Source organism: Ambystoma mexicanum, chromosome 7q (genome assembly GCF_040938575.1).
Source record: "Ambystoma mexicanum isolate Mex_15411 chromosome 7q, UKY_AmexF1_1, whole genome shotgun sequence".
NCBI classification, from domain to species: domain Eukaryota; kingdom Metazoa; phylum Chordata; class Amphibia; order Caudata; family Ambystomatidae; genus Ambystoma; species Ambystoma mexicanum.
Window position 1 is genome coordinate 1,121,419,624 of NC_090941.1, and position 20,634 is coordinate 1,121,440,257.

The window sequence follows — 20,634 nt, forward strand, 5'->3', positions numbered from 1 at the left end:
CAGAAAACTAAATGGTCAAGAGACAACTGATGAAAATGTTCGAAGCTGCAAGGAAAGAGGCCAGATGCAGCTATGGGAACAGTGCTTTCTCCAGATGGATGGGAAGAAGATGTAGTCATATGCAAACCTTTATGGCCAAATCATTTGACATGGTTCGAAGATAAGGGAGGCCCATTGCAGATAGTGCCTTTGGCTAGTGCAGAACTAAGTTTCAGAAATAATGGCACAAGAAAAGTCAGAGAAAATCAACAGTGTTGACAAATCTTTGATGTACCAGGAATGAAAGGTGGAACAGCAGTGATAATGGATCACTATTGGGCTTGTGGATCCAGAGCTTATATGAAGTTGCCCAGAGATTGCGGAGGACTATGCTCCATAGTACTCGTTCATGTTCCAGCATTGGTTATCCCTAAAAGTGATTTGAACACTTGTGAATTTCCAAAAGCAGATGCTCATCTAAGGAAGAAGATATCTGCTGAGCTCCTGAATCAAATGAAGGGGGAGAACTATTTTTCTGCCAAGTCAATAGAAGCTTTTGATGCCATTCCATATGAACACAGAATGTTCAGTCAGACTTGCCTGATATTCCCGTTAATCTTTATGCCCAGAGTCCAGACGGCAGCAAATACCAAATGGTTACAAATAACCAGATGGGAACTGTTGCAGATGATTAACACCACCATAAAGTGATTCAATGCTATCAAGGAAGAGCTGAGAGCCTTACGATTTATGAGTTTACAGTTATGTCCTGGACATGATCACAGCTATGGATGGAGGGGTTTATGCCAAAATCAGAGAATGATGCTGCACATTCATACCTTCCCGCGACGACGAGAATGCCACCTTAGCAGAGTCCATAACGTTGCTGACAAACTTGCACACCAAGATGGAAGATGAAGTAGAAGATCTTGTTGATGACAGTTGGTTTGGATCAATCTTTTCATGGGTTCCACGGTGGATGGCGAACATTTTCAAATTCCTGGTAGCCCTACTAGTGATGATCATGCTTGGATTTTGTGTGATCAGGATAGCAATCATAGAATGCAAGAAGGCTGCAAAGAAGGTAGTAGGAATGAACATTGTGATTGATGTCGAATCAGGATTCAAACGTAAGGAGCTGACAGATGAAGAAATCAGAGACTACATGAAGGCCTACATCCATGCACCTTAAGGAATGAAGATCCTGTACCAGGCGAAACACAAGAAGTATGTGGGGAAATGGATCTACTGCAGTCCAAATGGACAATGCATGCTTATGTCCTGGAGTACTGATGAGCATGTGAAATCAGCAGGATGTCTGAAAGGAGTCATAAAGATATGGGTCTCAAAGAAGCACTTCTTCAGACGAGGATGTCTAGATATGAAGACTGATGAGAGAGTGGTTGATGAATCGCCCAGAGGGGGGAGTGTAGAGAAGGAACCAAGTACCCCCATCTCAAGCTCTGCCCCCATGCTGCCCATATGTTGGGAATCAGGAATTGAGACATGTGCAGTGCCAATGAAAATACCCGTACCACAAAGATTCCTGGAAGCAAGGTATCCACTAAGGAAACCATACATGCATTCATGAAAATATCATGGCCATTTGGAGTATGAGGTGGAGGTGTTAAAGATGAGCAACATTTCGGGCTTGAGGTGAAGATGCTCATGCTATAGAAATACTGAAGAAAATGCAAAGTCAATTTACAATTGTACAGATGCAGTAACCCAAGCAGACAAAGTGATCATAAGGCTGGCTACGTAGTGATTAGAATGCGGCAATGCGCCAACGTATATACATAGGAATGTATGGAATATGGATGTTCCACAATGCACTTTAGCAGAGCTTGGACCTCGTGAATAGGAAGGCTTTTCAGTGTGGCGCAGTTAGAAAACAGCTTATGACGGTGGAAGAATTCAAGAAAGGCTTGGCTGGCCCAGCACCAAAAAGTCGAGGCCACTGTGAGCCTGGATGTTCTTTCAGTAGTTGCTAATTTGAGGAAAAAAACAAGCCCCTGTCTGAGGTGGGGTGGAAGAACACTGAAGACGTCAGAGGTTCATCATTTAAAATAATTAAATGCAGCAAAAAGCTCAGAAACATGGTCTCCAGTCACATGGTCAGATGAAAATAGACATTGGGTCGAGATACACCGAAACCAAGAGACAAAGTATGCCTATGTTCCCTTTCATTCTCACACACAGAGAACATTTACAAGGTCATGTTCTAAGGCTAATTGACTGGCAGGCAGCAAGAGTGATGATGGATGTCAGACTAATTGGAAGGGAAGCTATGGTCAAGACCAGCCCACGAGCACCTGGGGTACCAGCCTGCATGCTGCTAGCGTGTGTGGAATATTACAAAGGGGTACGAGGGTGTCAACCAATTATAGAGGTCCACGTATCAAAGAGCCCTATAGCTTGTGAGCCAATTGATCATTGTGTAATTTATGACGATGTAGATGACATGTACTAGAGGAGAGCTTAGTTGCCCACCTGATGATAAAGACCCAATCACTATCCCTGTCAAGTACGGAAAATATACTTAGATGTTCCCTTTAAGCCTATCACTTTCCCAAGTAGGTTTTTGTAGTTTGCCACATAGCATGACCTCATTGATGATGATTTTTTACTATATAAAGTGTGTTTTTTATGAAACGAGCAGAGCGAAAGTGAGCGTATGTCCCGCAATGTCCGTTGTAACTCCCTGTTTTAGACAATTGCAAATAAAACAGACTAACTTTTGCCATCTTCCTGAGTCGGTTTGATTATTGATGTTTGAGTAACTTCTGCATCCCATTCTGTCTCCAAGTACTGCTACGTTATCTTAAAGGGTCCTGTGGGTACACAGGTTCACTCCTATTGGAACACTGACTGTTTTGAACCTCAGCACTTACATGGGCTGACCGTAGGCACTCTATAAATACCAATAGCAATTGCAATAGCAATCACATCGCGCTAGAGGTTGGGTGTTGGAAAGAAAACACCATGTGAAGTTTGGATTTGGGGGTGGGTTGGGGAGCAAGTTACAGGTAGAAAACGTTTGGTTTGTCATTGGAAGACTGTGGGAATCTCACGAGATTACAGCGGCAATGCTGCAAGACACGCTCAGGATTGGGTTTGCGTCAGACAAAGCGATGAGTGATAACGGGTAATGGGAGAGGATTAGTTAGGGAAACAACGTATTGCCGAGAGTGAGGGGACCTGGAAAAAAGAAGGGGAGCACATGTTGAGTGCATGTGAGGTTGTGGAAGACCTTTAAAAAAAACAAAAAAACGTATAATTCACACATTTTCTGTTCGCAAAATATCAGCTAAATCCGTCCTGCAAGTCAAAAGTTATTAGCAAATCAGTTTTCTATTTTCCTATGGCACTAGACAGACACCTTAACTATAGAGTGGTGGATGCTGCACTATAATACATATCTTTGCTTGTTAATGTGATCAGGAACTGTACGGGCCCCCACCCTCCTAAATACAGCTTCTGGACACACCACTGATCATGCCTGCCCCATCCCAACTGGTGGCCATGAACCACGTGAGAAATACTTACAAAATAACACCACTGGGCATGTCTCTTAGAGAAAGCTTGATAAGGCAAGGACCGAAAAGTGGGAACATAAAAGAAATATGCTTTGCTTTTATGATCATATTTAACAATGCGTTCAGTGCAAAATGAGTACCAAAATGTTCACAAAAATAATTGAAAACATCATGACATGCAGTCATTATATGATCTCATATTGGGAAGAGTTTTATTATAGTTTGTCTTTTAAGGGCACTATGAGTTATACATCGAAAGCGAACCCTTTGCAATGTTTTAAATCGATTTCTAAAAAATCAATATGCAAATATCTGCAATCAAACAATCAGTGTTGAGTAACAATCCAGAAGAATATGGACATGGTGACATGTGAGTAACAATCCTAACGCGATATGGACATGGCAACCTGTGAGTAACAATCCTGAAGGATATGGACACAGCGACATGTGAGTAACAATCCTGAAGCGATATGGACATGGCGACATGACCAGAGAACACTGAGGAATCAACATGCAGGTGTTACAACTTGTCTTTTACATGGCCAAAGTATGTGGTTATTGCACATTCTTTTCCTTACATGCAACAAAGCAGAACACACTATCATAATCTATATGAGAATATTTGGTTTGATTAACTCTCTTATTATTTTTTGATTCTTTAATTACACAGCCTACGTCGGTCAAAGCTGCTTTCACACATTCCTCGTCTAGGCATAAGACAGGCAACTTGTATGTGCCGCACATCATGAACGTGCATCCCAGGGCTAGCACCAACATAAGGTGTCCACCTATTTTCACCAGCGATGACATATCTTTCAGAGCCTTGCGGAAGCCATCCACATCTGTGCACATAAATTCCAGGAACGTTGTTGAGAGGATGCAGTCAACTTGAGTCGGAAGCTTCGGCGCTACTGGATGATCTTCATTGGCTTCACATTTTATAAGCATTTTAATCTTTCCTCTCATGCTTTCTTCTTTCTCAATCCCTATTTCTCTGTGGAAACAAATGCAATATATAATTTGCCAGATATGTAGACGAGTCAATATTTACTTAACATGCAGTAAAATCAGCTTCTTCTAAGAAGGGGTATCTCTTCTTCTCATCTTACAAGTAGAGCTCTCTGGGATGCATCTGCATTAGTAAAGACTTTGAAATATCATTATGACTTTGCTGGTGCAGTAATAATGTGCCGGTAATTTTATTTACCAGCACATTACTGCACCAGCAAAGTACAAGTTTGCCGGTGGGGCACCTGATTTACCTCCAGCTAAGAACTGGAGGTAAGTCAGGTGACTCACCGGCAAACATCATCCGTACTACTAGGACAGGTATTACCAGTGCCGGCAATGCCGGCAAATCATGGAATGGGGATTTACAACTGTTGCCGGCACTAGTAATCCAGCAGTAATACCGCCAGAACAGGTGACGATAACAGTAATACAGTTTGGTGGTATCTGAGCAGATTTACCACCCACATACCACCAAATTCTTAATTGACCAATAACAATATCCTGTGCCTGCCCAACTTCTTTGTGTATATGATATGCCAGAACACTGTTTCACTTGTGTGTGCATTGTTAGATGTTTTTTAAGGATAGAACATATGTTTTTTTCAGGGAACAACAGTAAAAGTAACCAAAGTCTTTGGAGAAATCCTGCAGCATGTGCCTTGCAATAGAGGGAATCATAATGGCTGACTATGTGATGGGCCACAAAAGATACACAGACCTGGCATTAGACAATACACAAGATAGACAGTAGAAGGGGGACTGGATATTTAGAGGGGTAATGGTCCTTTATACAGGCTCCACCTTGGGTTGTTCGGTGTCCAGTTAAAGGATCGATTACAAAAGGTTTGAATGCAAAAGGTGAGAGTCAATAGGATCGAAAACCATTTTTTTTTTATTATATATTTTTTTTGGGTTTCCGTGTAGGTAAAAAAAGTGTTTTTTACCACAAAAACAGGGGTTGGGGGGACCCCCCCAACAAAACAAAAAAATGTAAATATTTTTTTTTTGAACCTTTTGTTTTCTGTCCTTTTGATTCGAACCAATTGTAATTCGAACCTTTTGATTCAAACTTTTGACCTATAACCGGGTTGTTCCACTTGTAATCTAGGGAGTCCTGTGTAGCTCCACTAGTTCCAAACTAATGCAGCTTGTGCCTTGCAGACTCCTTCCAGCGATCACACTGACAGAAATCAACAGGGACCTGATATTCACTTGCGGTTCCTGGAATGTCTTGCCCTTAGTGCCCTGGAAACTCTAATGTGCATCTGTGTGCACTGGTTCAACATATGCATGGTCTAGACACCAGCACACATAAATGTGTACATGTATTAGACACAGGCTTGCGAGTTGCGCAGTGCAGTAAAAATGCAGCAGTAATACCGTTACCACAGCATTACCACATAGCCCAACTACAGGTCTGGGAGTAAGGTGGAGAAAAAACCTCCAGCAAGAAGCTGGAGGTAATTGTACCACCTTACCACCCCATATCGGCAAATTGAGCAGTACTACCACCGGCGGTAATACAGCCAACATTAATGGGGACTAATACTGCTGATAAAGTGTTCGTAATGGTAATACCGTTTGGTGGTATCACTGCAGATTTACTGCAGAGATACCACCAAACTAATAATAAGACCCATTGAGGCCTAAATATCACTTTTCTATTGCAGGGACTTCAACACAAACTGCCATATTGAGCAGCAGCTTACGCAGTCAGGAGAACCTGTGGGCACGCCATTACTCGAAGTTCTGGTGTTTGGAGGAAGCACCCAAAGCCCCATCATGTTGCTGTTGGGAGGCTTCCTCTGATACCCACTGTTAGGCAGAATCATATGCAGTACCCTTTGGGAACACCACACACAATTAAGACTCCAAATGACAGTACAAATTCACCTTTGGTACAAGCCTCTACTACACAGTAAAGTGGTAGCAATGGCTGCGCAGCCAGACTTATCTCAAGAGTAAAGTGAGCAGTATCAGAAGTTACACAAAGGACAGCAATTACTATTGTTCAAACAAACACTGACTCAAGGTTTCTGAGTAAAAGAATATACATTTATTTACACCATCAATTAGGAAACAGTTCACTAATATAAAGCAGCAGAAAATCACAATCTTAATACACTACCCCGCACCCAATCAATTCTGGACAAGCTCAAAATGAAGTGTGAGCAAAATGGCACTCCAGCAATTTAAAAAGGGAGGGAAAGACAAGGTTATTCAAAATCAAGCAGTACCAACAAGTAAGTAAGCAGTGCAATCTAGAAAAGGTTTACTACAACTACGATTCAAATCAATAGGCCTGGGCCAATGTTAATGGTTCAGAGTCTTTGCAGAGGATCACACAGTTCAATGTAGTTCGCGGTTAAGCCTTTGCCAAGAGTTCGAAACGAAGTTGGTCAAGCCTTCGGCCTTCGGAGAGGCGGAAGATTTAAAACACTTTCACCGGGGTCTGACGGAACGAACGACCGGATTTGAACAGTACCTTAGATGAAGAAGAATGCTGTAGCTGCAGCGGTAGTTCCTGGCAGCTCCTGCAGGCTCACGGTTCCTGAAGCGACTGTCAGACTGACACGAAGGAGGAAGACTGGAGGGTCCTGCACTGCTCAGGGAAGAAACCAGCAGCGGAGCAAAGCGACAAATAAAAGGTGCACTCCTTAAAAGCACAAAGGGCCTCTCTCAAGCGGGCTATCCGGTTCACTGTGGCACAGCAAATTTGACCAGATTGAAGAGGGAGGTCCATGGCTTTGTGAGCTGGCTGGTCCCACCAGGCTCAAGGGAAGAAGACTTCTTCCAGATCTCCTCTGTCGACGAAGTTCAGGCGATTCGGACCTGCAGCAGGGCTTCACCAGGATGTCCAGTAGATGCAGCAGTCGTCTTCCTTCAGCTTCTCGCTGGCTCTCTCGATCCAGTGGCAACTCTGCCTTCCAAGTCCAAGAGTCCTGCTTTTTATGCAGTTTTCCCCCATTCACACAGCCTGGCTGTCAATCACACAGCAGGGTGGCTGTCCTGGTGGGACAGTCACCTAGCCAATCAAACAAGAGTGTGACTTGGGTCTCCAAGGAGACCCTGTGCAGGGGGCCTAAAACCCCTACCTCATATCCTGTCTATCTAGACTCTCAGGCGCCTAAGGAGGGCTTCTGTGCAGAAGCCCGCCAAAGGACGGTGAACGAAGGAACCAGACCTGGTTTGGCGCTTAGAGTAAAACACGAGAAAGACCTTTACAAAAAGAAATGGCGAATAAACCCAGCCGGAACCAAATAAAATTAAAAGGGGTCCAGCGAGTTAAAGTTCAAGGCTACTAACTTAGCCTAAAACAGTACCAAGGCTATTTTCATAGTCTGCGGTAGGGAAAAAATGGTAGATACCACTTCCACCAGCCAAATCTTAAAGAAAGGGGAATGAAATAATGTTCCATGAGAAACAGACAAAAAGGATAACTATTAACCCTTTCCAGTACTCTATGAAAGATAGTTTGTACTGGGTCTGTAGATTTAAAAAGACTAATAAAGTCAATGGCAACTTTACATGTTTTGGGAGACAGTAGTCAGTCCCAGAAAATGGAGTTTAAAGTGGTAATTCTGAAAAAGACAACCCTCTGTCAATGCATTTAAGGTGCGGTGTGACACACAGTAAAAAGATGATGCCTATGGAGTAGGTGAGACTCCAGAGTCTATGAACACAATAATGTAAAACACACAGCAAAACACATGTAAGAGTGGGAAAAAAAGGTTCACACTCTTACCAGGTGAAAAAAATAAATGCTAGAAATCCAGAAAAGCTGCTGAGGGACTCAATAGGTAAGGGAAATTAGACATTCTGTAGAATTCTCCCTAACACCCACAGGCTCCCAAAACCTGAAGCAGGACTCACAGACCTCTCCTTCGTCATTCCCAGCTGAGGTAGCACAGGACATCAGCTACAAGCAGGGTGCAATCTGTGAGCTATCCCCCTTCACTCTAAGTGGCACAACCAGCAGAGAGTTCATGTTTCCTCATCATATTCCCACTTACTCAACCCAACCCATTCATTGGGCAGTCCCTCGCCCCCTTCGTCGTTCCAATTCCTCTTCCTCTTTCTCATCACATTCCCTTTTTAATATTCTCTTTTCAGTGCCTCAATCTCACCCCTTTCCCTCATTGATTTCCTCATCACCATCCCTCTTCTCAGTCCTTGTCCTCATCACAGTCCCCCTTCCTCTTCCTTGTCCCATTCTGTCTTAATCATAATTGTCTCTCTTTCTCTTGCTTCTTCCTTTTTCCTCCACCAGGTTCCTCTCCCTCTTCTCCTTCCCTCTTCATTGGTCCAGACATTCTTCAACACTCCAGTTCCCTCTTGCTGCTCCGCAGACTTGCCCCCTTCTCCCAATCCCTGTTTTTTGTCCCAGGCCCTCTTCTTCTTCCTCACCCGTGTCCCTCTTCCTTGTCCTAGTCCATATTTTGCTCATCCCAATACAAACTCCTCCTTCCTCCTTTTCATCACAGTCCATATTGTTCCTCCTCATTCCAATCTTCTTTCAAATCCTGGCACCAGACTCTCTTCATCTTTGTTATCCAGGTCTCTCTTACATGTGGAAGTCCCTCTTCCTTCTTCCTCTCCCACTTTCACTTCCCAGTCCCTCTCCTTTTTCCTCAAACAAATCCCTATTCTTTGTCTATGACCCTCCTTCTCATCTATGTCCTCATTCATCTTCCCCTTCCCAGTCCCCCTTTCGTGTCCCAGTCCTCTTTTCTTATGCTTGCTCCATTCCTACTTCCACTTCTTCTATACTGTCCCTCTTCCTTAGTCCATTCCCTCTACCTCTTGCTCATCTCAGTTGTCTTCTGCCCCAACTCCCTTACTTCTTCCTCATCCCTGTTCCTCTTTACCATCCTAGTCCGGTTCTAAGTGATCCGGCCACGGCTGATTTTGCCACGGCTGGAAAGTTTGCATGCGAAAGGTGCGAACTACCAAAAGTTTGCACCTTTCTCATGCGAACACACTTACATACTACGGGGGCTGCAGGGGTTTCCCCCGCAACCCCCGCTCAGTATACTGTGAAGCCCGCTCAGGAGTAAAGGGCGCAACTGTTTCGGCTGGGACCCTGCTTATTGCTGCATTTTGACACCCTGAATTCATCACCTTATCAGGAAGAAGCTGCTCCGACTCGCATGAGTCTGTCAGCAGGAGCTGGCAGCAGTTTGAAGCGAGCGGCTCATTGTTGTGAATCCCCACGTGACATCTGTCACGGGACTGCTTTGACCACACCTCCAGGAAGTCCTCCTGCATAAAAGCAGAACAGCGCGACCCTTGCGGCGTGAAGCCCGCTCAGGAGTAAAGGGCGCGACTGTTTCGGCTGTTCGGCTGGGACCCTGCTTATTGCTGCATTTTGACACCCTGAATTCATCACCTTATCAGGAAGAAGCCGCTCCGACTCGCGTGAGTCTGTCAGCAGGAGTTGGCAGCAGTTTTAAGCGAGCAGCTCATTGTTGTGAATCCCCACGTGACATCTGTCACGTGACTGCTTTGACCACACCTCCAGGAAGTCCTCCTGCATAAAAGCAGAACAGCGCGACCCTTGCGGCGTGAAGCCCGCTCAGGAGTAAAGGGCGCGACTGTTTCGGCTGTTCGGCAGGGACCCTGCTTATTGCTGCATTTTGACACCCTGAATTCATCACCTTATCAGGAAGAAGCCGCTCCGACTCGCGTGAGTCTGTCAGCAGGAGCTGGCAGCAGTTTGAAGCGAGCGGCTCATTGTTGTGAATCCCCACGTGACATCTGTCACCTGACTGCTTTGACCACACCTCCAGGAAGTCTTCCTGCATAAAAGCAGAACAGCGCAACCCTTGCGGCGTGAAGCCCGCTCAGGAGTAAAGGGCGCGACTGTTTTGGCTGTTCGGCTGGGACCCTGCTTATTGCTGCATTTTGACACCCTGAATTCATCACCTTATCAGGAAGAAACCGCTCCGACTCGCGTGAGTCTGTCAGCAGGAGCTGGCAGCAGTTTGAAGCGAGCGGCTCATTGTTGTGAATCCCCACGTGACATCTGTCACGTGACTGCTTTGACCACACCTCCAGGAAGTCCTCCTGCATAAAAGCAGAACAGCGAGACCCTTGCGGCGTGAAGCCCGCTCAGGAGTAAAGGGCGCGACTGTTTCGGCTGTTCGGCTGGGACCCTGCTTATTGCTGCATTTTGACACCCTGAATTCATCACCTTATCAGGAAGAAGCCGCTCCGACTCGCGTGAGTCTGTCAGCAGGAGCTGGCAGCAGTTTGAAGCGAGCGGCTCATTGTTGTGAATCCCCACGTGACATCTGTCACGTGACTGCTTTGACCACACCTCCAGGAAGTCCTCCTGCATAAAAGCAGAACAGCGCGACCCTTGCGGCGTGAAGCACGCTCAGGAGTAAAGGGCGCGACTGTTTCGGCTGTTCGGCTGGGACCCTGCTTATTGCTGCATTTTGACACCCTGAATTCATCACCTTATCAGGAAGAAGCCGCTCCGACTCACGTGAGTCTGTCAGCAGGAGCTGGCAGCAGTTTGAAGCGAGCGGCTCATTGTTGTGAATCCCCACGTGAAATCTGTCACGTGACTGCTTTGACCACACCTCCAGGAAGTCCTCCTGCATAAAAGCAGAACAGCGCGACCCTTGCGGCGTGAAGCCCGCTCAGGAGTAAAGGGCGCGACTGTTTCGGCTGTTCGGCTGGGACCCTGCTTATTGCTGCATTTTGACACCCTGAATTCATCACCTTATCAGGAAGAAGCCGCTCCGACTCGCGTGAGTCTGTCAGCAGGAGCTGGCAGCAGTTTGAAGCGAGCGGCTCATTGTTGTGAATCCCCACGTGACATCTGTCACGTGACTGCTTTGACCACACCTCCAGGAAGTCCTCCTGCATAAAAGCAGAACAGCGCGACCCTTGCGGCTTGAAGCCCGCTCAGGAGTAAAGGGCGCGACTGTTTCGGCTGTTCGGCTGGGACCCTGCTTATTGCTGCATTTTGACACCCTGAATTCATCACCTTATCAGGAAGAAGCCGCTCCGACTCGCGTGAGTCTGTCAGCAGGAGCTGGCAGCAGTTTGAAGCGAGCGGCTCATTGTTGTGAATCCCCACGTGACATCTGTCACGTGACTGCTTTGACCACACCTCCAGGAAGTCCTCCTGCATAAAAGCAGAACAGAGCGACCCTTGCGGCGTGAAGCCCGCTCAGGAGTAAAGGGCGCGACTGTATCGGCTGTTCGGCTGGGATACTGCTTATTGCTGCATTTTGACACCCTGAATTCATCACCTTATCATGAAGAAGCCGCTCCGACTCGCGTGAGTCTGTCAGCAGGAGCTGGCAGCAGTTTGAAGCGAGCGGCTCATTGTTGTGAATCCCCATGTGACATCTGTCACGTGACTGCTTTGACCACACCTCCAGGAAGTCTTCCTGCATAAAAGCAGAACAGCGCGACCCTTGCGGTGTGAAGCCCGCTCAGGAGTAAAGGGCGCGACTGTTTCGGCTGTTTCCGGCTGGTCCCGGCAGTTCGCGGGTAAGTGCTGGGAGATTATGACTTAAAAATGTTTCAGTGTTCAGCTGTATAAAACCAAACAAGGAGTGTGGTCTGGCATATCGACTCTGTATTCATCCATCTTCAAATTAAAGTCAGATCAATCTAATAAAAGAAAAATCCAAAACTCCACAAACTAACATGAAGAAGTTAGTGACGGCTACCCAGAGTGGCAAGGATAGCTGCCCGCTCCCAGGAGACCCCCTATTTAACATCACCGATGAACCAGGACGTATACTACGAAGTGGCCTCTTAACAACAAAAAGCCTGCCTGAAATGACCATCACACACCCCATAGTAATACTGTCACCCCAATACCCCCTCTTCATTCCCCACACAGATACAACCTACCTACTTGTGACGACGCATGCTCGTCGGATACGCCTGGTGCCAACGATCATTCTGGGGTCCGAGAAGGGAGCACATCTGGCTGCAGTACCGCCTGGATGGCGGCAGCTGGTGGAAGGGAAGGAAAAGGGTGCTCGAATCCAAAACCAGGGGAGGCGTCGGTTAGTGAAAGAAGTCTAACGCAAGAGGAGAAATCCGCACAGTTCCCGGGCTCGCGTCCATCTGTGGACCAAGAAGAGGCACGACGAGACAAGACGGAGGAGGAAAAAGAGGAAACACCGGTCGGGCCCGTCAGAGTTCCACAGACAACGAACTCTGTATCTATCACCATAAAGAACCATGAGACAGAGACCGGCGAAAAACACAGCCGGACCTCGGTTAACCCAAAACAAAATAAACGTAATACCTTGAACACAGCTAAATCATTACAACAGACCTTCCTCACAGAAGAAAGTCTAAAAAACTTAGACTATACCTCTTTCAAGAAGCAAAAAGAGAGCAACACGTGTCCTCCTATTCTTGAAAGGCTGACTCAAACAGAGACACACCCAGTAACAGCCAGGGCAGATCTCTCAAGCCCTGAATTGAATATAACCGATTGGAGAGAAAACTGTTCAATAAACGGAACCATATCATACCTGACAGATCAAGATGGTCCAGAACCAGACGACACTAACATCTTGAGAGAACATAACTGGGTCAAACTACAAACATACCCAGCCATGGACCCAAGTAACAAGATCCCGTCCCAAAAGGATTTGAACCTCTCACATGTCGACCAGAAGGACAACATGGGTAAAGAAAATACTCAGGAACTAAAAACCAAAGAATTCGAAAATAATAGAAACTTACAAAAAACAGAAGTCAGCATTCCTGACGTTACTTTTTCATCAACTCCAATCTCCAAATCCGCACTGAAACCACATAAAAAAAAACAAGGTAAAATGACGCCACAGACCAACAACCCGATCGGAAGATTCTTTGAGAAGTTAGGGAAAACTCCCACTACGAATCGATTTGAACTTTCTGATATGGAAATATTGGAGGGAATCCCCCCCTCAAAGAATTCCACTCAAACAAATACCAGCAACGCATTCCCTGGTAATAGGAACTTCGACACCCCAATTACGATGGCACTTTGGCCAAAATGAGACCCTTCAAGATAAACCAGAAAAATCAAAATCAGACACTGAAACTTGTATAAGAGCAAAGAAAATGACTCAAAACAAGGAACAAGAAAGTATCTTGGAAATCAAAGCGTCATCTAAAGAAAATAAGAACAATCAGAAACCGAGATATAACCTAAACACTCAATGTATAAACAACAAGAAGATAGTCACACTGACAGAAGAATCTTCAAAAGAAAACTTTGCAACTGAAGAAACTAGAAAACCAAATCAAGAAACGACAACAATTGAGGCAAAAACGATCCATGAGAATATACAGAAACCAAACACCATTCGTGAAAGAAGTCAAGAAGAAATACAGCTGGCAGAGGCCATACTAAATTACAAAAACATGGTTCGGCGCAGAGAATTGAATCCAGATCTGAAACCTATTTGCCAGCAAAGAAAAGAAGATTCCTCGGTGGAGGCTTTGCGTCCACTCTATTCGACCCCAAACAAAACTAAACCGGGACAAGAAACCACAAAAATAAAAGAAAAAAATTCACCTGGAAAAAAGCCGGATTTACAACTAGTGATGTCAGCAGTGACAGTTGGTCTAACACCATTTGGAAAATTATATGAGACCATCAACGATACTTTGAAGGACCACACTTCAATATTAGCATCTGTAAACTCAAAGCTGACCCACTTAGAAGGATACATTTTGGCCCTCGAATCGTGGAAGGCTAGTACAAGAAACCAAGGAACACAAACGGATAAAATAGATCAAGGAAAGAACGTCGTGTTTCAATTCAAGGAAAAAGCAGTGAACAACAGCACTCAAACCATACTGACGGAAACAAGTGAGATCAATAACGGAAAAAAGCCACATGAAGCACTGGAAAAGCATGCTGAGAGACCAACACAAAAGTGCAACAAAGACAAACCCAAGAAAGACACACGAGAACCAACTAGCATCAAAAAACATATGAACCCAAGAGATCAGCTGAACGAAACTGAGTCACTGACAAAAAGTGAAAGGAAAGCCGATCACTCTAAAATTCCACAAGAACTGGAAAATTCCAACATACAACAGGCCCAGAAGAAAACGGAAAAAACAACTAAAACAAATGAACTAATGACAAAATGGATAACAGTTACAGACAAAAAATCATCCATGAAAGAAAACAGCAATACTCAGATAAACCAAAAAGGAGATCTCAATCAGGAGCTAGATGAGAGTACGATTGATATATCTAACATCAGCACTTACTCAATCGAAAATTCTGAGTCTGAAATACCTCGCTCTATGGCAAAAAAAAGGAAGGTATCATTTGCGGAAAATGAACCATCAGCAGAAAACTGAAGGGAAAACCAATATAAAAGACAAATGAGAAATGCAGAACAAAAAAGAGAAAATTTAGAGGACTCAGAACACAAAAAAGATCGGATCTCCCCAGAAAGAAAAACGCTGTTCCGTCTATCAAAAAGAAAGCTAAACAAATATGATTACAGACAAAGATCTAACGAGGAAGCTCACCCAAAGTCCAGCAAAAGAATGTTCGAAAATGAGAGACAAGAAGAAAAAGCAAAAAGAAGTGATAGACAACATCAACAAACTTACTTGACCCCCATAGGACAGAAGGACAAGGCAAGCGAGATAAGAACACGAAGAAGCCCAGTTATCGAGACGTACAACAATAGAAGAAGAGATAAATCTTCAGAAAATAGAAACAGGTCTAACCAAAGACCCTCGGACCAGTCTTTACAGCAAAACCGAACTAGAAATTCAGCGATATTTACTCGCAAAAGTAACTCGACCCGAACATTAAAACTTGAAAAAAGATCCAGCTCAGAAGAAAAAACCATCCTGAATAGAAGAACCTTGCTGAAGCTCCTGGACAAATTCACAAATGGAGATCAAATCAAAAGTATAGACATAAACATAGTAGAATTTGCGCATAAGGGTGGGACAGACAGCATCTTCCTACATATTATGTCCCAAACTGTAAAAAAACTCATGCTTCAGATGACAAAAGAATTTTCGAATCGGGGTTACCTCCTGCGAGAAACGACTCTAGAAGAGAAAGGACAAAAGATCCAAAAAACGAACAAAACAAAACAAAAGCACAGCTATGAAGACAAAACAAGTGAAACCAATGACTGGATAAAGAATACTCCGAACAGAAAGTATAACCTGAAAGAAAAAAGAAAATACCTCTCAAGCCCGAGGAATTATGAACACACGAAAAAAGTAGAGAGAGAAACAACTAGCAAACTTAAGGGTTCAAGTGCGACAGAAATTACAAAAGAAACAAGAAAAGAAAAATCAAGAGAAGATCACCACATTAAAAGACACCGCAACGACGATGACGAGGACACAGAAAAAACCAAAACCAGAAAAATAAATGGCCCAATCAGGCCGCAGGAGGGTACAGGAATAGAAAAAAACACTATGAGAGAAACAACCTCAACCCAGAATCGATTAGATCTAGCAGAAAAAAGCTCAAAAAGATAGACATGGCTCCCTCAGGCACTAACACGCTATACTGGAAAATAGCAGTCAAAGGGCTTCCCTTCGGGTAAAGAAAGGGACCAAACAAAGATGGCAAATGCTCTGTGCAATGAAGAGCAAACAATCACTATCGGATCATGGAATACTAGAGGCCACATCCACCTGACAAACCTGGTGAGATAAACTTAGGCGGATTCGACCTACTAAGCCTACAAGAAACTTGGCTGCAGTTGCCGCCCAGCATGGATGGTTACGAGATCCAACTGTCTCCTGCCCAGAAAGGTGAAAAAGGTCGCCCAACATCGGGCCTTTTAACAGCCGTCCGTACGGGCGGATCGCTTCGAATAGCCCACAACCTGGTATCAGACACACTAATCCAAGCGATTATCCTAGAATGGGCAAAAGAAGAAAACGCAACGAGCAAAAAGAACAAAGATCTTATCCTGCTGCTGAACATCTATTGGAACCCGGCCATAATTCATACATCCGCTTTCTTAAATGAGATAGAAAAAATATTAACTTTGGCTACAACAACATTCGAGGTGGACCACATTTTAATATGTGGAGACCTAAACTCGACTTGCCCAACGGTAGATGATGCAAAAACTTTAGGAAATAAAATAAACACCTGCTCAAAATCAACAGCAAGAGGACTCGCATGGGCGGAGCTGATGGAATCCCGCGACCTGTACAACCTAAATTCCCTGGAAACAACTAGACCGAGAATTCCAACCTGGAAGGGGGAAGGAAACGCAAGTACCATCGACTACATATTTGTATCCAGGGATTTATACCAACAAATCAAAAGCTTTGAGATAGTAGTATCCACCCGGAGTGACCACAACTTACTCAAAGCGACATGGTATGCCAACAAACCACCGCAATTTAACATGTCAACCAAAATGACCATAAACGCCCAAGGAAACCGACTACGAATCACAAAAGAGGGAATAGCCTCGATCACAGAGACCTACAAACGAAAAGAGATAGGAGACAACAATAACACATTGAAAAATCTGGACTACTGCCCGCTGCTCATCCCTTACCTACATTCTAGGCATGTAAGGAAAACAGAAAAAAACCATCGACATAAATACAACGACGAAATTCGCTTAAAGAAATCTGAGTTACGAAAATCATTAAGGAAAGCCAAAAAATACCCCACACAGTTAAACTTAGACTTCGCAAACAAACAAAAAAGAAAGTACAAATGGTGGCTTCAAACATTCCGAAGAAACTTGTACCAAGAAGACGCAGAGACCATGCTTAGAGCAGTCTGCAAAAGAAATTCGAACGACTTCTGGACTCTACTATCAGGTCCAACAAAAACAAGCACTAACAATGTCCCAGAAGACAGATGGCTAAAACACTTTACAAATTTATTTGAAGAACCAGAGCCATCGGAAAAAAGACCACCAAAACCCGCAAAAAGTAAATGGATGGCATGTACGGAGGAAGAGATTCGAAAGAAAATCAGTAAATTAAATAACTCCCGTGCACCAGGTCCGGATGGAATCACAAACTTACACCTCAAACAAGAGATGGAAACTTGGACCCCGTTAATTACTGAAATCTTTAAAAGATGTAGGACAACACAATCCATTCCGGCTACATGGCAAACAGCTAACATTGTTCCAATTTACAAAAAGGGGCTGAAGGATGATCCAGGTAATTACAGACATATCGCCCTATTGGACGTGCTGGGCAAACTCTTCGGATCCCTGGTGCTAGAGAAACTCCAAGACTGGCAGAAAATGGCAAAAACAGCAGATCCACTGCAAACAGGCTTTGAAAAAAATCTAGGTACCACGGTCAACATCATGATGATCAGCATTCTGAAGGCCAAAGTCTTCGAGGGCTATCCAACAATCTTCATAGCATCGATCGACCTGGTACAAGCCTTCGACCGTGTAAATAGGAGAAAACTATGGTGGAAAAACAAAGATGCCCAACCTCACTCCTCAACCCTATCAAAGCGCTGTATAGTAACACCTCAATCAGAGTTCGCCTGAACGAAGCTGGCCTACTTTCAGAAAGTATACGAACAGCAAGAGGAGTCAAACAAGGATGCCCTCTAGCTCCAGCCCTCTATAAGGCGTACATGGCTGACATAATGGATGCAGGAATCGACACACGCTCCTTCCCTCCAAAAATAGGAGAGTCGAAAGTGACAAGACTGCTCTATGCGGATGATATCCTTCTGTTGGATCAAACACCAATCGGACTGCAGCGTCAACTAGACAGTCTTGTAAGCTATTTGAAGAGGAATGATTTGGATCTGAACACTGCAAAAACTAAAATTATGATCTTAGAAAAATCATCCAGGCCAACTAAAAGACCACAATGGTTTGCCAACTCAGAGCAGCTGGAGACAGTGAAAACCTTCACATACTTAGGAGTGAAAATATCTCGCAGCCAAATAGAACTATCGATGCAAGAACATCTTATCTCAAAGATGAAAACATTGGCTGCACAAGCAACACTCTTGGAAAGGAAATTTGGAAAATTCACCATCCTTCCAGCACTAAAATTTTTCAAAGCAAAAGTCACTCCAGCACTAACTTATGGGGCTGAAGCAATGCCCCATCTTCCTCCTACACTGTGGAAAAAATTGGAAGGCGCGTTCTGGCGCAAAGTCTTACGACTACCCAATTCAACTCCAACAGCAGTAATCCAAAGAGAACTATGTCTTCAATCGCTGGAATCGGTAGTAGTCAGAAACGGACTCCTGTTCCTGGGAAAAATTCTAAGAACTCCACGGCCTACTACTCTGGACACCATCTACCAAGAAATGACGAACCAAAAAAACAACATGATGACAAAATGGAACAAAAACCTATTAGAGCACTCAGAAAAAATCGGATGTTCAGAATGGGAGATAGAACGCATCCCAGAAAAAATCAAGAAAAAATTAAAAATCTATGATTGGATCGAGACCCTGGAAAAAGCAGAGAAGCACACATCACAGAGTCATCATACAATCAACATACAAAGGATAGACGAGACAAGGAATTACTTAAAACAATTCCCGGACAAACCTCTGCGTATAATCTTCCTGAGAGCACGTCTGAATATTCTAAAGACGAAAGAAATCTTATACCTCAGAAAACAGGTTCAAGATAAAAACTGTCGGTACTGTGACACCCTAGAAATCGAAACAGTGCGACACCTACTTCTTTACTGTCCAGGTACAAACAGTCTTAGAACGACCTACCTACGATCACACAAAATGAAACATCTTACCACTAGTGACGAAGATTGGTGGAACATACTAATGAGCGGAGAATCCACAACATTGACAGTAGCAACAGCCAAATTCTTCGAAGGTCTAAAACTGGAAGAAAAATTAAGTCGAGAGTGAGCAAAGAAAAACAAAAAACATGGATTTTAAAGAAAGAAATACAGGAAAGGGGAGAACTTTAATTTTACCAAATCAAGGATTCACAATGGAAATGTCCGAAAAACACTGGGCATCAGAAAGTTTTGTAAAAATTGTAAAACAATTAAATGCAAAAAAAAAAAAAAAAAAAAAATAGTGAGCGGGGAGTTGTGGGGGACACCCCCTGTATATTCCACACAGTATAGCGAGCGGGGTGTTGCGGGTGACACTTCCGCAACCCCCGCAGTCTTTCTTTCTTTTTATTTATTTATTTATTTATTTATTACTTACCTGCAATGCTACCCCCAGAGGTTCGAACTTTTGGTGTTCGAACCTTTGGTGGTAGCATTTTTCGGTCAATCTGTACGGTCAGACCTTTTTTTTTCGGTCCAATCATACAACCTCTAGTCCATCTTCATCACCCAGATCTCTCGTCCTCTTTCATGACCCTCTTTCTTGTCCCAGTCCATCTTCCTCATCACAGCTCCTCATCTTCTTTTTCTCTCTTCCACACATTAAGTCCATCTTTCTCTTCCATACACTAGACCCTCTTTGTCCTCTGCATACCTTCATTTTCCCAATTCATCTTCCTTGTCCCTCTTCCTCATCCCAATCGATCTTCCTTTTTTTGCATAGACCCTCTTTCACATCCTAATCCCTCCCTCCCAACACATTTATCTCCCTGTAACCACTCTGCCTGCCTCCTACACCTTCCTTCTCTCACACTCTTTTTATGTTACTCATCATGGTCCCACTTTTTCTTCCTTGACCTGACCCTCTTTCTCATTCCAATCCCTCTTCTTGCTCATCCCAGTCCCTCTTCTGAGCCAATGACCCCTTCCTCTTCCTCAGATGTCCCTCCCTTCATCACTGTCCCTCTTCTTTTTCCTATTCCCCATTCCCCTGTCTTCTCTCTGACCCTCTTCGACTTCCCATCCCTCTCCCTGAAACCAATGTTTCTCTTCATAGTCCCAGTCCCTCTTCTTCTTTGCCCAGTCCCTTCTCATCATCCTATTCCAATTTCCTTATCTCGTCATTATCAGTCCCTCTATGTTTTTTCCTCTTCCTCCTTCTACTGCCTATTCCTTATCACCTGAACACTTCCTTTTCTTCTTTCTGTTGCAAGTCCCTCTTTCTCATCCCATTTCTCATTCTCTTCCTAATCCCACTCTTCTCAGTTACTCTTTTAACTCCAGTCCCCATTCCTCATCCTTGGTGTTCTTCCCTCTT

At 44.2% G+C, this 20,634-nt stretch overlaps 1 protein-coding gene across 1 annotated transcript in view; it reads right to left on the reverse strand.

Moving 5' to 3' along the window:
* Positions 1-3,695: 3,695 nt before the first annotated feature.
* The window catches only part of LOC138528682 (nicotinamide N-methyltransferase-like), a 150,422-nt gene continuing 133,483 nt past the window's right edge, over positions 3,696-20,634 (reverse strand). Inside the window, exon 3 of the mRNA XM_069640539.1 lies at positions 3,696-4,512. Within this exon, the coding sequence (XP_069496640.1) occupies positions 4,074-4,512 (439 nt within the window). The 3' untranslated portion in view covers positions 3,696-4,073. The remainder of the gene's footprint in view (positions 4,513-20,634) is intronic.